A 16,475-nucleotide genomic window follows, 5' to 3' on the forward strand; every position below is an offset into this window, starting at 1 on the left:
AAAGATTATTTTCTCCCCATCCTCAACAACTCTGATATTGAAATGTTAATAAGTGGAATAAAATAATGATCCAGTTTCTATTGTTATCCTTCTCCGCATGGCGCAGGTTTAACTCCGGGATAAATCCGTCCCTAGCGGTTCGTTTGATATGACGCAACAGCGCTGCTACGACGACACACAGTGACGGTGAACGAGAGGAGCGATTTTCTCGAGGCGTACGGATCTCACTTCATCAGTCTCAATTGGGAGAAAGAGTAGGCGTTTAAATATGTCTCCATCCGACCCAAAACTGCATCCATTAACTTGCCCACTACAGATCTGAGCTCATGAAAACATCCAGAGCAGATACAGTCATTTATAATTGAGTGGGCCTTTTTATTTGACAGGAAACTTTGCCCGTGAGCTAAATATTCAGCCTTGAGATGATATCAAAAGACGTAGAGAAAGAGGAGTTTAACAACTATCATGACAAATAAACAATTTTTTTTTCCAAGTCCTCAAAAACCTCCCTGCAACATTAATATTGATGTCTGAATATGAACGCCCATTAAAACCAGCCCTGTGGCGTCCTGTGATAAAGCAAACATGATGCACAGCGTTCTGTGGCGAGCATCACGTCGATACTCAGCCGAGTGCACAAGTCTAACAGTTTAAATGCTACATTAACCTTTTTATCAACGCGAAAAAACTGCCAGCCAGACATGTAATCTACATGCTCCAGTGCTAATGTGTAACAGTACACATAAAACTTCACTGAGGCTGTGTGGAGTTGTGTTTGTGCTGGCGGGAAACCTCCGTTCCGCTGTGACTGCCACCGACAGTTTAAAGTCAGCCATAAGACGTCCGTTTGGGGAAAATGTCATTTCCCAACTTGACTCATAAAATTACTTCCAGCTCGACTGGCAGCGATAAAGGATCTGAGGGTTTCATATTAGTGACATTTTAATCTGGGTCTAGGTTAATTAAACGTTTAAAAGGGGGGTTGAACAAATCAATTAATGAACCTGATTCAAGAGTAGAGACGGCTTCGGGGCCATCTGAGGCTTTTCATGGGTAGATGTCGCACATATAAAATTGGTCACCTTCCAGATGACGGGACGGTCTCTTTAACTACCACTCTTCCTTTAATGGAACCGACATTGCTTGTAAGCTTTGTCATAAAACACTAAAATACTGTTTTAATGAGACTTCCTTTGAATGCTCAACAGCCTGTCACTAACCCTGTGGCTCAGAAGCCATTCCCTTCCATTATTAGTTTACATTTTACCTAAAGTTCATTATCTTCAAGCACATGGGAGCAGAAATGGCTGGGGGTGAAGGTGTGTGTGTGTGTGCTTTCAGTCCAAAGTACTGGGACACACAGAAGAGGCCATGGACATACAGAGAGCGTATGGACACAAAATTCCCTGTTTGACAACATTTTCCCAAAATTATGTCATGTAACATCAGGCAGCCCTGATAACATTGCACACAATACACAGTGTGTCAAAGTAAAAAAAAAGATGTGAAAGTCTTGAAGGACAACTAAACTGGATTGAAAAGGTTTGAACTGATGATTCACACTATAAAACTGAGTAGCCTGCGTGTTATAAGGGTGATTTCCAAGTGTACAACTAACCTTTATTTAAAGCACTTGAAATTTTCTTAAATGGCAACCAATCTAGAGTAAAATTAGGGCTACAATTTAAGATCACTTTCCAAAATTAGACTAAACTGTGAACTGTTTTTTTTTTTATAACTTAATAACTATTTAATGTATTGTAACAGTTTCCAAAACCTCAAGGCAAAATCTTCAAATGTCTTGTTTTTGTCCAACAAGAAAAGTAAAAATATTCACTTTGCAATTATATAAAACAAATAAATGTAGAAAAAGCTGGAATCTTGCTTATCATCAAGTAATCAAGTAGTCGTTTCAGGACTAAATGAAAGCCTCCAGTGTAACTTCTCCTCTGGTAGACGATTAAACATGTTCTTGCAAAGCTTCTACAAACTTTCTCCAAGCAGCTGGATCTCTCAACTGGAGAGTTTAAAAAAAGAAGATAGTGAAGGCTCTCCAAACCTCACGCTCCGCTGTGATGTTGCTCAACCTTTCAGAAACACAGTCCATCACTCCTTCTGATGGTCACAGACCACAGAGAACCTGCAGTGCCATCTGGGAGCCTTTTGCAAAAAAAAAAAAGGAATGTCCATCCACAGGGGTGACTGTGTGTGAATGGTTGTGTCTGAGGCCATGTTGCCTACTGAGACAATCAAATCCACAGTGACAGCAAGTGGGCAAAACAAAGAGCCATTCTTCTCTCACAATTCAGCTACTTTCAAGCTGTCAAAGAGTCAAAAGACAAGGGTTGCAGACAAAGAAAAACTCCACAGGATGCAGGAGATGGGGAGAAAATAAGCGCAAGAAAAAGCTGGTTTAGTTTTCCAGAGGAACCTGCGGCATACCTGAGCCAGAGAATTAAAAAAAAAGTAATTCAGCCACACACACTGTGGTCTTGGACATTTATACTGGTTATTTGCTTTTCTCTCAAGGCCTCAACATATGCCCAAGTTGATGCCAATTGCTATTTAAGACAAGAAAAAAAAAAAAAGAAAGAGAGGGGGGGGGAGGATGTGAAATGCATCTAATGCACTCACCATCTGTCATGTTGCGATCTCTGCTGCGGCAGCCGTCGCTCCCACCACAATGTGCAAAGTGAAGCTTTCAGTGCGACGTTTAGTGAAGATGTCTGGGCCCGACAGGGCAGCACCGGGCACCGAGCCAGCGTCTTACAAATTTACACAGTTCATTTTATAGAGCGGGCGCGGAGCCTGAAATCCATGCCACATACCCAAACAACACCACACACACACACACACACTCGCATAAACACTGACCGAGATACGGCGGAAGCTATAAACACACGAAAGGTTGAAATATGCGATTCATGTTCTGCCTTGACACTGCTCTATTAATGGAAGAAGGACCAGTTGGTGAGTTCTCTCAGCTTCAAACGGATCACCGCGCAGGGTGATAATGACAAAGCTTTCCACCACGGTCAGAGGAAAACCAGAGAGGCCTTTTCATTAGAAGAAACCCCCCCCACCCCCCCCCCCATCACTTCATTTAGCATCGAGTCAATTGTTAAGAAGCCTGCTCAGCGTCTTTGCGTAGTCAGGAGAGCTCGGAGCTGAACGACAACAGCTGACTCATGCACCGGCTCATCCAGAGTGAGAGAGAGACGACTATCTTGCAGACTCTTTCCTATGCAATTCATACATTATGTATAACTTCGCTGCAAACGTCTCGTTCAGAGTTATCACACCGATGAGGACAATAAGAGATGCTAAAAGCAAACGATCTAAACATCCAGGCTCAGACACTTTAACTGTATTCTTCCTGTTAAAATCGGCCATATGCTCTCGTTTCCTCCTCAATCTGTTATCATCTCACTGCAGCTTTTATCTGACTGGACATAAACTCCAAATCTAAGGCTTCATTACAGCTTTTGTAAGCGCTGAATAAAGCATTTTTTTTTTTAAAAGCTTTTTTATAAATCAAGGGTTTGATGCAGAGTGGTTACACAGGAGCTGATCTGCAGTTATATTAGCTGCGGACAGACATATTTACATTAATTTGTGCTGAGAGCCTTTCATTAGATAGATAACCCTCTGAGAACGTCAACCTCGCAGCAGTAAATCAGTCAAAAATACAGAGATGGCTATTATTATGATCATTTGTTCAAAATGACTGAGTGGAGAATTGAGTTTTAAAAAAAAAATCCTTGTTAAGTTTGAATCACTGCATCGTGTCTAGACAGAAATTAACATAAAACCATGTCTGACATGAAGCTGGTTTGCCCACATTTCATATATCAGTGAGTTTTTTTGCTAAACAGGTAGGGTTGAGAGCCGATTCCAGTCTGGATCCGGTTCAAACTCGGTAAACCCCGTGTCTGATCAAGATCTTAAAGTATCTTTTATCTCCTCCTTTTTGATTAGCAAAGAGCAAAGTATAAATCATTATGGTAGCCTTTTAGCTTAACAGCAAATGTGAAATCCACCTGAAAAAAAACTTGAGTTTGAGTTTGTTATAACTTTAGTTAATCAAAACTATGAAAAGCTAACAGATTCTTTAAGGAGTCACATTTGATATGTTGATTCCAAACTAACCCCCAACCATATGCACATACTGCACTTCTCTCTAATAGTGCTGGTTATTGAACGTATCATATTTATTGTGTCCATAGCAATGAGATAACAAGTACTGTGTCAAGTACCAAAAAGTTGGCATAAAAACACTTTGAAGGTTCTTAAGACTTGTTTCCTAACACTATTTCCTGATGTAAATTATATTTTTTTGCCAAAATTGACTTTTTGGATGTTTATTAAGTCTTTCTATGGATATTTGTGTACAGGAAGCATACATTTGAGAAGTGTGGTTTATTTTGTTACATGAACAAAAAATGTTTTTTTTTTGTACAGAAACACATATTTGTTAGTAAGACATCAAAAAAATAAATCATTGTGGTATTTGTCTCCACCACATACCTCACCTCAATCAGTGATCAAAGCACTTGTTTTCCACAAGCTGTCAAAGATAGATTACCTCATATAATGACATAACACAGTGAAAAACTCCAATCACATTTAAACGCTCCTGTAAGTGTTTAAAAAGTGCTTGTTTCTACTTTTTTTTTTTTTTTTTAAACATGATGGATAAAGAGATAATTTGATCTCGGCTTAATGGATTTGCACAATCAATTCTGTGCTGGATCTCAAGCAGACAAATGCCTCCAGCTGTCTGAGAAACAATGTCCTGCAGTCTGCTTGGTCAGGGGGAACTGAGGAGCGCGTGAGAGACACATTTCGGGTGACTTACACACAAAAACTACTTTTTCAAAACAGTTCCTCATGATTGGCCCTTACTAATGTCCTTAAAATGACAAATTTAAGTTAATATCTGATGATCTTTGAGACAAAGTCTTATGATGTTTTTTGATTGTGGATACTCTGGTCATGGGACTGGTCACATACAGTGATCTCATTGTTTCTGTAGAGACTGAAAGTGAGGGCTGCATCTGGAGTGTTGTCCATCTGAAATCTAAATCTCGTCCACACCCTTCAGCTACATCGCACCAGATTGGTTGTCGAGTTGCCAAATTCTTGTTGAAAATATTAAAATCTGGCTCAGTCGTACTTGTTTACCCCTATTACTCAACCCATTAATGATTTGCAAAAGTGTAAACATACCGCACACTTCTTTTCTGTGCAGCACACATACCTCAGATAACTATTCCAAATCCCCCGAGCTCTTCCCAACCCAGACGAGGTGTGCATTCCTGGCCGGCTATCCAATACTGTCAAAGGAATCTGAAATTTCATCCTTTTCAACCCCCTCCCTCTACTCCCTCTTCTCCCCGCTGACACTGCTGCCACAGTTTGCCTCCAAAACACACTGTTCTCCTCTTGCTATCCTCACACTGCTGTCTATCTAAAGTGTGCACGAGCCTCGACACACACACGCGCAGTTTCGCAAAGGATTTCAACATGGACAGGTAAACCTGCGAGGTGTCTGTTGCCCACCGGGGGGGAAGGATTACGTATACAGCTTCAGCCCAATTCAACAGATTTCTGTTAACAAAAGACGGCAGTTTGAGCTGTCTGGCACAGGATAGATGAGCGATTAAGTCAATCGTCACAAATTGTAATTGACAACAACCTTAATAATTGATTAAAGGCCCTGAAAACAGCTTCTTACTATGAAAGCTGAGGTCTTCCACCCCCCCTCCAAAAAAAAAAAATCTGCCAACGTTAGAATGGTTTTGATTATTTTACAGATGACATCTCTGGATTTCTGTTTATGTGCTTGCTTTTCTAACTGCTTTGCTGCGAGGAGGCTTCAGTTGGAAAAAGGTGATGTCACATGTTTACACCCACCAATCAGAGTTATGCAGTACTAAATCAAAGAGCGATGACAGCTGTGGGGTGTTGTTGCTTATGTTACTATGCGACTATCAACTAAATGTGATGAAAATACACCCATTAGCTGACTTTTTTTTTTTTTTTTACCTTAAAACTCTTACTAAATAATAAATTATCATTGCTTATTTAGTAATGAATATTTAATGTTATCTAGAAACAGTTATCATTTAAAACCAAGTGTTCAGGGACTTTAACCAGATTGGTAATTTATCAAGCAAAAATGGCAAACTCTCATTGGTCCAAGCTTCTCAAAAGTAAGGATTTCCTGCTTCCATCTCTTCTATATCACTGTAAACTGAATACTTTCCATGTGGGACTATGTGTCACATCGACCACATGAACAACTTAAAAACCTAACTACGGGTTCTAGAAACATATGATGACCATTTTTTTATTTTTAGATATTTTATAGACTATATTATTATTCTGACTGTTACAACAGCAAGTTATAGCCATAGACTCTCTGACTCCTGAATGAGTCAAAATGCAAATCTTCTTTTTTTAACCAGCCGTTATTCAAGGTTGGGTACCTCCATATATGAGCTTTATTTATTGAGTGGGATAACAATAACTGAGTTATGTACACCCACACAAACACGTAGGCTCATCCACACACACACACACACACACAAATAAACCCTTGCATAAACACACACACACACCGCTCGCCGGTGGTATGGAGACAGAGACTGGCCTCAGATTGCTGAGTCATCGTTGCAGCCGCACCAGTGCTGCTGCTGTTTCTCCTCATCTGCTCAACTGGAGTTGATGCGTCACACTGGGAGCTTTTTTTTTTTTTTTTTGTTTCTAAAACGTGGCCCTAATCTGCAGCGAGTTTTCCACAGCCGTGCACCACATGAAAGGCACAGACCGCTTTCATTTAGCGTCCCTTAACCTCAATAAGTAGGGCAGCCCGATGTGCAACAGTCAAAAAATCAACACAAAAGAAAAAAAATAACCCAAAGCTCCCTTTCCAGCCTAAAAAAAAAAATGCTTTGGTTGGTTTTAGTTGAGATTGAAATGGGCTCAAACTTTGAATTCTGTTCAAAATCAGACAAAAAGAGGCAACGAAAACATGCGAAATGACAGTTTTCCATTAATTTCACGTTATTAAAGGGTTTCTCTCTTTTTTAAGTAACTGTTAGATCACATGATGTCCAATCATTCTTATAAACGTCTTCAGATTTATTTACATCTCTGGCTTTGCAACTCACAATTTCCTACATCACCGGGAGCCAATAACGGCAATTCGCTGTCAAAAATGTTCTAAAAAAAGTAAGCAGTGAGCCAGTAATGCCATATTGTTTTGTAAAATGACAACTTAAAAAAGCCAAGCAATAATCATGTTCTCTGGAGGCTACCGGACTAGATCTAATCATGCTTCTGTTTTGATTAATGTCACTACTTATCTAAATTACCAACAGTGATTTGGAACAAAGTAACGGGCAAAGTTTTACAAAGAAATGCTTGATGTGGCTGCCAGAAAAAAATAAAATAAATAAATAAATAAAATAACATTTCTTTCTTGTAGAAAATATCCAAATCTGCAGCATCAATTTCTTACACAGTGAGGGATTAAAACACTGCCAAGGAACTTCAGATCTTGTTCACAAATTTAAGCCGCAGCCATTCATCATTTCTTAAGTCTGTGCCCTTTGCACAGAAATGAGAAATTTGTCCAGCTGCAATTGAAGCCTAACTCTAATGCTCGGTGGAGAACAGCCCGACAACAGAGCCACGTAAAGTAACACCTAGACTAAAAGGCAGTTTTTGTCCCATCAGCGAAAAAAAAAAAAAAAAAACTGTTGCCTTTAGTTTGACCCACATGACTGGGTTAATTCCACCTATTTGAAGCCGGCTCTTTTGTCCTGAAAGGAGAAAGTGAGGCATGTTAGGAGGGCAGGAGGCTGTCTGCTTGTTGAAAACACATGGACTCATTAAAAACTAGAGAACTCCAGTCAAAACATGGCAGTGGCCTTTGATAGAGCCAAGACAGAGACTAATGCAGATGTGATAAAGAAAGAGGAATGTGCTTTGGCTTTGTCTACAAATAAAATCCTTGATGATACACTACAACCAAAGACTCAAACCCTTCAGATAGCACTGATGGCAATGAATTTGACCCATCCGAGCAAGTCTGTGCACTTCAAGTATCAAGTCTGTTGTGTGAACAAGACGTCAGCTTTTCCTGGTAGACTTCAAGTAGAAGACGAGCAAACTGAAAGGTGAAACTGCCTTTTGTCTGAACAACTGTGGCTCATGACCTTTGCTGCCCTGCTAATTAATTTTAGTAATGCATGACATGAAACATTTTATTAGGACCGGGCTGTATGGCTGGAATTGATATTGCACTATTAATATTAATTCATATTTTCCAATAATGTTATCATAATATGGCAGATGTATGCAACATCCCATATGAACTCATCTAACTGATGTTCAAAGCAATTAAATATGTTCCACTATTATGTATTACATGACCCCAAACTCTGTGTGTGTAATACTTCAGTGCAGAATATTGTTTCTGATTGCAGCTTGGGGAACAGAAATTCACATAATATGAATATATATAATATAATATGAACATTTCATCGCTATACAATACATTCTAGTATCCGTATTCAGAAAATGTAACAACTGACATTACACTAGCTTGATTAACTTGTCCATTTTACCCACTTCAAAGTGAATAGGAACAGTTCTTCTACCATTACTACTACTAGAACAGTGATAGAGAGAATATTTACTCAATATATTTAAGTACAATTTGTACTGTAGGAGTGTCAAAGAGTGTCCTATGTAATATTTACAGGAATTTGTGAGTTTTAATAGCAAGAGGAGTTTACATTCTACACTTACATATGTGGTTGTTTAAGGTTCATTTTGATGTTTTTAGATAAAATAACAGAACAGTTTGAGCGTGTTTGATGTAGGGATGTCAGTTACTGTTAATTTTGCTGTCGATAGACACCCTTTCCGGTTAACTTTTAAGAAAAGTTGTGATATAGCTTTCATTTGTGAGAGATGTCCAGCAGTAGGTTGTCAGAGCTAGCTTGTCTACCTTAGCTAGCTTGACTTTTAGCTCATCCTTCTTCACTTCAAAGTGTTTTTAGTCACAGTGGCTCTCAAAAGCATAACATACTCGGGCTCAAGGTACCACACTCTACCACACTGATTGGCAGCATATCAGTCTCAATCGTCCAGCACACCAACTGTGTGATGGCCTCGGACTGGCACGCATCACACTTTCTCCCCCGGCTAGCAGAGATGTGATCTTTGGCTACGACAGCGAACCATCCTCACACATGTCAGCCGGGTGTTTGTTCTTAATGTAGTACAGCATAGTGCTAGTACCATATTGGCCCAAATATATGGTGACCTTGATTATAAGATGATCTTTTCCAACAACTGTTTTTGGAAAAATAACGTTACTTTTTGAATATAATTTACATCATAGTATAGTAACATACTCACATACTCTCCTACCAGGCTCCTGGAAGCAGTCAAAAACCATTTTCTCCAGCTGTTAGCATTTATACGACTGCCTGTTTGTCTTTTTGAACTACTCATCATCCGTGACAGTGGTATTTGGCAGCTTGACATATTCCGTTTCTACAGTAGAGACATCGGAAGACGCTTTGGACTCGTTTTCTCTCGTCGAGAATTTATTTCCTCCAGAAAAAACATGTTACACTAGCCTTCAGAAAGTCCTGCAGGTTAAACTGAACTAACAAAACACTTTCAGGGCTGACTGACTCTAATACACTCACTATATACAAACTATAAGACACTTGCTAGCCTAGCAACATTAAGGCTACAAACAACCCATGATGCAACACTCTGTGTAGGAGTTGGTTTTACACCAGTACTTTATCCAAAAAGAATATCTGATGTTGTGAACACAATTGTCTAGCTGTTAGTGAAATGTATATGCAAGATAATCTATTGACCAATATGCGTAGCGGGTCAAAAATATTCTCGGCAGTTAACCGATTAACCACTGACATCCCTAGTCGATGGATAGTCAACAATTTCTTAGGTGGGTGCGGTTCTGCTGAGGGAATAGGGCCTCTTTTTTGGGCTACTTTATACTTTTTCACTACCTTTAAGAGGTAAACATTGTACTTATTTTCTCCACTACATTTATCTGCCATTTATCTATAGTTACTAGTTACGTTGCAGATCCTTTTTTATACACAAAACATATGATCAGCTTGTAAAAACTGATGCATTGTTACAGATTAAACTACGCAAACATTTAACAGTAAATTATGTAGTTCAGACAAAGCTCCACTTCAACCTGCTACTACCTTACAATACTGATACCAGTAAATAATATCTAATAAAGAACATAATTAAAGCAGCCATTCTTTTTAATGTTTACTTTGATACTTTCATATATTCTGCTAATAAGATGCCTGTAATTCTACTGAAATAACTACTCACCTCAGTTATGTCATATGTTTTGACTGTTCTCATTTACATATTTGTATATAGTGACAACACAGCTGAGGTGATAAAAATATATATATTAAAATGGGAGAAAAGTGTAAGTGGAGGGAATTTATTGATACAGAATTAAAAAATAATGATTAAAATGTCAAAAGTCTGGTTGCAGATGCACCGATGGGAAAAGCAATGATCAAGTTGTACAGAGTGGACGTAAACCCGTGTCTGAACCAGTTTCAGTGTATTAACACGCGACTGGTGATTACTATCAACAAACAGACTTGTTTGTCTTTGACTAGGCTAAAGAATTTGGCAGGGCCTCTTGCATTCACCCACTAGCTAACGTTTAAAATCACAGCTGGAAGGGGGTTGGTGGGGGTTAAAAGCTCCCCCCAAAAAAATCTGTGTTAAACAAGACCCTTAACTAAATGAAACCCATATAACTTTTACAGAGTAAAGTACAGCCCTGAATCTGTTCAATCAAAACAAGCGCACCCCTCTGTGAATTTTTTATTCCTGATGTAAATTAGGGGCCATAATGCTGGAATAATAATAAAGTTTTACACCCCTTTTATTTCTTGCCCTGTTTTTATTTTTATTTTTTTTAACGTCACTGCCAGATACAGCTGACAATCTTGGCTTCCTGAAACCAGATAGCATCTACAACACCAGGGGAGCTGTTAAGATTATTTGTGTACAACAGTGCCTGGGACGCTTTTACACCTGAGATGGCGATAAGGCATTCACCGAAGTGCGTATTTGGCTCAAAAACAAAACAGGCTGTGATGATAAGCCTTGTGTCTTTGTTGCTCGCAGATTTAGAGCCCATGGGGTTTTAAGTGCTCAGAATATTTGCCTCATGAGGCGAAGTTGAGCTAATGTGACTGTCTGCGAAAAGGCCCTCGACATCCACTGTGACACAGAGCAGAGCTGAAGTGAGAAGTCCGTCCCTGCTGGGTTCAGTCTTTGTTTATGTCCCTATGATAACCTGCCTTTTATCTGAGAGGGTCAAACTGAAGTCAGAGTCATCGGTAGAAGCGGCGTGATTAGGAGCAGATGACAAGAGAAGCAATCGCTTCCTTAGGAACAAGTGTGTTAAAAAAAAAAAAAAAAAGAAGCGTGGGTTGAGCTGTTGACTCTAGTGAACGTTTAAAAAATGATTTACCTTGCTGAACGTTTGACCTACTTTTCCCCTCCCTCTCCCCGTGTGTGATGTTGAGGTGGTGCAATAAGCGTCACCAGATGGCCAGACAAGAAACGTGAGTGTATGTTCAGCGCTGCATTCCAGCCTGTGTTGTACAGACTGCCTGACCTATACTGTGTAGACAAGTCGTGCAAGTAACCCACATGCACACACGCTCATGCGCAGCTCCTTTTAAAGCCTCTGCCTACAATAACAGTCCATCTTGATCGCGTTACATGCCCGGGCAGGGCGCTGTAAGTCCACAAGCCGACTGTACTTCAGTTTCACATGTGCACTTTATCGTTTCTGCGGCGCAGTCACTAAGGTCAGCCGGTAAAGTCGCTCAGTGAGTGAGTTGCAGTTCAAACCTCCTTCCTCATTGAGTCTCTGGCCACCTGAGCTCGGCTGCGACTTAAAAATATCTGACCTTTCTTGAATCAGAAGCCAAGCAGGGACAGTCCCACCCAGCATGCCACACCGGGGGGGAAAACCAACAAAACCATGACATCAAATAAGTTGAGAGGCTGCTGAGGCGGAGCTATGCGATGAGTGTGAGCAGCAGTAAAAAAAAAAAAAGGGGGGGGAGGGGTGCATCAGGGTCAGGAGGTGGAGTGGGGAGGTAGGGGGAGGGGTTGGCTTTGCGTTTTACATTTCTAGGCAAACCAGATTCCTAGATTTCCAACATTACCTGGAAACACCAGAGAGGTGTATGAGGGTCAGCACTGCATGTTTTTAAGGAAGATGTCACAAAGACAGACATGCATCATGTCGGGTAAAGAATATGCGCTTTTCCCCCAACACAAAACAGCAGGTTACATGTAGAGCTGCAACAAGCAATTATTTTCATTTATGATTTATGTCTTTTTTCAATTATTTGTTTAGTCTTAAAGATAAAAATACCAAAAGGTGACATTTTCAAACAGCTCTTTTTTATCCAAACAACAGCCTGAAACTCAAAAATATTAAATGTATAATGATATAAAAACAGGGAAAAGCAGCAAATCCTCACATTTGAGAAGCAAGAACAAGCAAATGTTTGGTATTTTTGCTTGAAACAATGGATTATCAAAATTATTGTCTTCTAGTCTTCTGTCGATCAACTAATCATTTCAGCATTACATTCACGGATTCATTCCTCCTCTGTCTGGTCTGAGTACCAATCAGTGAAATCACCTGGTTATAGTTGTTTTAAAAGAACAAGGTAAAGAGGAATATGATTGTGTGTGTGTGTCCTTACCTCTTGAAAGCCTCTGTAGGGTTCCTCTCACACTCTCCAGGCTGCAAAGTGCTCTGCACAGCTGGGTCGCGGACCTTCTCCTCGTATCCCGGCACCAGCCCGCTGCGGCAGATCTGAGCCACCAGACCTCGGATGAACCCGCCGACACACAGCGTGTCTGAGTCGTCTGCCCGGCAGAAGTGGAAAGCCAGGCTCTGCTGGTGCAGACCCCGGTGGGATCCCTGGGTCGACGTGGGCCATAACAGCTCTGTGCAAAGTGCAGTTTTCCCGCTTCCTGGGCCTCCTACCAGCAACACCCCCCAGGAGCTACCTGTTTTTGCAGAACCTGCTGTAAGGCTGCCGGGGTTAGACGCACCCCCACCGGGCGTCAGCGGAGGCTGCTTACTGGGAGTGCTGGTCACTCCACTGAGGCTGTTGGTTTTCTCCTGGAGGCAATGCTGGATCTTATGGAAGACCCACTCCCGGCAGTAAAAGCGTTTCCCCTGCAGCAAACTGGTTTGAGCCATTTTGATCTTGTGCTGCTGTTCCACCTATTCCTCCTCTTCATAGGGGTCCCTTCATTCTGCCCCTCACATTTTCATCTCCAACAAAGGCTGGCTGTAAATTCGAACATCCATTACGTCGGCTGCAAAAGTGCCTCTCAGAAAGCAGGTTGCACTTTAGCCGTCCTTGGTGGTAGCGCTGGGAAGAAGCCAAAATGAATGCAACTTGAGTGAAAGTAGAGAGGAGCCGCTGCAGATGGCAGGAAAAAGGAGCTGAGCTATGGTGCGTTACAGAATATCTAGGTCAAAAATAAAAAAAGAAAATCAAAATTGAGGCTCAAACCATAGATTTTCCACCAACTTTTTCCACAGCTTTCCCACTGGTTGTACTGAGTGCTCCTTGTTATTATGAGTGTGTTGCTTTAGCATGGCGCTGGGCATGGCAGGGCACCCAGCTCTTGAGTGCATCCACTAGCAAACTCAAGCCACCGCTTGATACAATTAGCCATGGGAGTTGCTGATATATTTCCGCTGATGCATTTCAGATGCTACCGGGGGTAACCAAAGCGTGTTTCCATTACATTAACATGGACGAGACTGCCAGTGCAGAGTCAATTTCTCCAATAACATTCTAAGTCTGGCTTTTCCCCTGGAAAACAGAGACAGACATGAAGGCTAAATTAGGACAGAAATCAAATACAACTTGCTGTATGCTAATTAGCCTTCTAAATTACTAAAGCACAGTGATTGGTGAGAGATATAATTTACTGTTTTGGAGCAGTGTAAATACAAAAAAATGGGTATGCAACAATCCAGGCAGGTTTTTCAAAACACATGCACATGTAAACTGCAACAGTTTGACGCTACCTTTTTATGATGCATGATACTATTTTAGATTTTGTTCAACCTACAACGAAGGGTTAACTCTGTTCCTCCAGTTACAAAAGGTGGGTAAGTTGGTTGCTTTTATCCTCCACTACCCACATCACTGCCTGCCCTGCAACTAAATTCTTGGCAGGGGATCGTCCAGTTTCTCTAGTCGATCCACTGATCCCCCCTTCCTTCCTATGTGGCTTTAAATCCCAAACAGTCCACATCCGTCCTGAACTGTAGGGGGGGAAAAGTCCAAATGAGAGGACCCCCCTTTCCTGCACTTACAGGGGCTGGTTACATGGGTGGAAGTGCAAGTTTAACCCCACCTAAAAAAAATCGGCTTTAGACCTTTAGACAAAAATCTAGCAGACTTCCATCCAGAGTATAGCCTCTATGATAGTCAGTGATTAGGAAATGGTGTTGAGTGCCATGATGATGGATCTTTAAAAGGGGAAAGGTATTAAATCTAAGCTTTTCTTGATTAGATGTCTGTTGCTTTTTGATTAACTGCAGTTTTACCACCTTTTTATTTAGCTCCTCATCACTGCTTACAACTCTGCTTCTCAATACTGGAGCAAATGCAGCCTCTCCAGCCAAGAAAACACACACACACACACACACACACACACACACACACACACAGTCTTTCTGGTTACTTTGTAACGCTGCCAAATAACAAGGTTTCACACAGGCTGCGATACATTTTCACCTTTCTGTCTTCCTAAGGCGCTCCCTGCCTTCTCCCTTTGCCTCCAACACTATGCTTTTCGAAATAGATGTTAAATATATCAAGGGTCAGCTGTGTTTTGAGGCGGGGGGCGACAAATATTCTATCAGAGCAAACGACACGAATTGACTCCAGTGACTGAAAAGCAGCACAAGTCTTTTGTATGGCCAGACAAACCTCACCCATTTCAGATTGGATACAATTTACACCTATGGGGGCTTTTTTAAAAAAAAAAAAAAAAAAAAGCCAGACTAGCTAACAATTGCATGCATTTTTAGCTACAAAAGACCACATATAAACGTTGAATGTAGCCTGTCCTGTTACTGCAGTCAACCAAAAGTATTCCTTAAACTTCAATTAAGCCAATTGTGGAGCGTTTCACTATTTTTGCTACAGTTTCAAATGTCTCTACCTCTCTCTCTCTCGCTCTCTCTCTCTCTCTCAGCCCCAAACGGTTTTCCTCTCACCTCTTGCCGATTCCTCTTGGTGTTTTTTTGGGGGGTTGCTGTGTCTGTAGTCAACACCCTTTCTGTCCACGTTAAAAACAAACGCTTCGCACGAACCATTCGACCGTTTGGACCGGTGCAATTCAAAGCTCAAATTTGTGCATTTGAGCAACGTTGGTGTCTTTCTTTGAGTCGGTCTTTTTCAGTCGGTGTCGGCTCCTCCTGCTGCCCGACACAGCTCCACAGTGAGCCCAGCCGACTGACTCTCCGCCTCCCAACACTCCACATCTCTCTCTACTGCATGCAGGGCACTCACCAGTGAGCGCCGCAAGGTCTTGTGGGAGTTGTTGTTTTACCCTGTTGTCGCCATTATTTAAATATGAGGACAATACACGTTTAATAATTTTACATTATATATTATCTTCTCATTAAGTCGGCTTTTTATTCAGTAATTAACATAATAAAAAACATATTTCTTATATTTATTATTATATTTATTATTATAATTTGAAAGTTTAATGAAATTAAAATAGCCCAATAAAAGTAGTGAAAATCTCTAATCGGTATAATAACGATTATTTTCATTATCTGTAAAATATCATAAAATGGTGAAAAATGTCGATCATAAGACGACATCCTCAAATGTCTTGTTTTGTCCCGACCAACAGTCCACAACTCAAACATATTCAGTTTAAAGAAATCTGAAAATATTCACATTTGAGAAGCTGGAATCAGAAAAATTCAGATTTTTTTTTTCTTAAAGGATGACTCCAAACGATTAATCGATTATCGTAATAGTTCATTTTAGTTAATTTAATAGTTGGCAACTAATTGATTAATCAACTAATCATCGCAGCTCTAAAAATCTAATTTTTTGTGTTAGCTGAAGCACAGTTTAAGGTTTCGTGTCCATAAAACACAGCAGGTTTTAAGGTGAAGCTACTGTACATGTTGAATTATTTTTCTTATATCTGATCTATATATCTATTGTTCATTGATACATGTTATAGAACCTGATTATACCTATAGAACCAATAGGAATCTGGTGATACAGTAGATTGTCCTACAAAAGTCATGTTGAACATCTTGCTCAAAAACAAAAAAAATAAAATTGGAT

At 40.4% G+C, this 16,475-nt stretch overlaps 1 protein-coding gene across 1 annotated transcript in view; it reads right to left on the reverse strand.

Annotated features, from left to right (window-relative positions):
• Positions 1-15,722, reverse strand: part of ankrd50 (ankyrin repeat domain 50) — a 37,839-nt gene extending 22,117 nt beyond the window's left edge. The window contains exons 1-2 of the mRNA XM_044363100.1: positions 15,380-15,722; positions 12,831-13,961 (exon numbers count right to left, since the gene is read on the reverse strand). Of these exons, the coding sequence (XP_044219035.1) occupies positions 12,831-13,336 (506 nt within the window). The 5' untranslated portion in view covers positions 13,337-13,961; positions 15,380-15,722. The remainder of the gene's footprint in view (positions 1-12,830; positions 13,962-15,379) is intronic.
• Positions 15,723-16,475: the final 753 nt, after the last annotated feature.

Source organism: Thunnus albacares, chromosome 10 (genome assembly GCF_914725855.1).
Source record: "Thunnus albacares chromosome 10, fThuAlb1.1, whole genome shotgun sequence".
NCBI lineage: Eukaryota > Metazoa > Chordata > Actinopteri > Scombriformes > Scombridae > Thunnus > Thunnus albacares.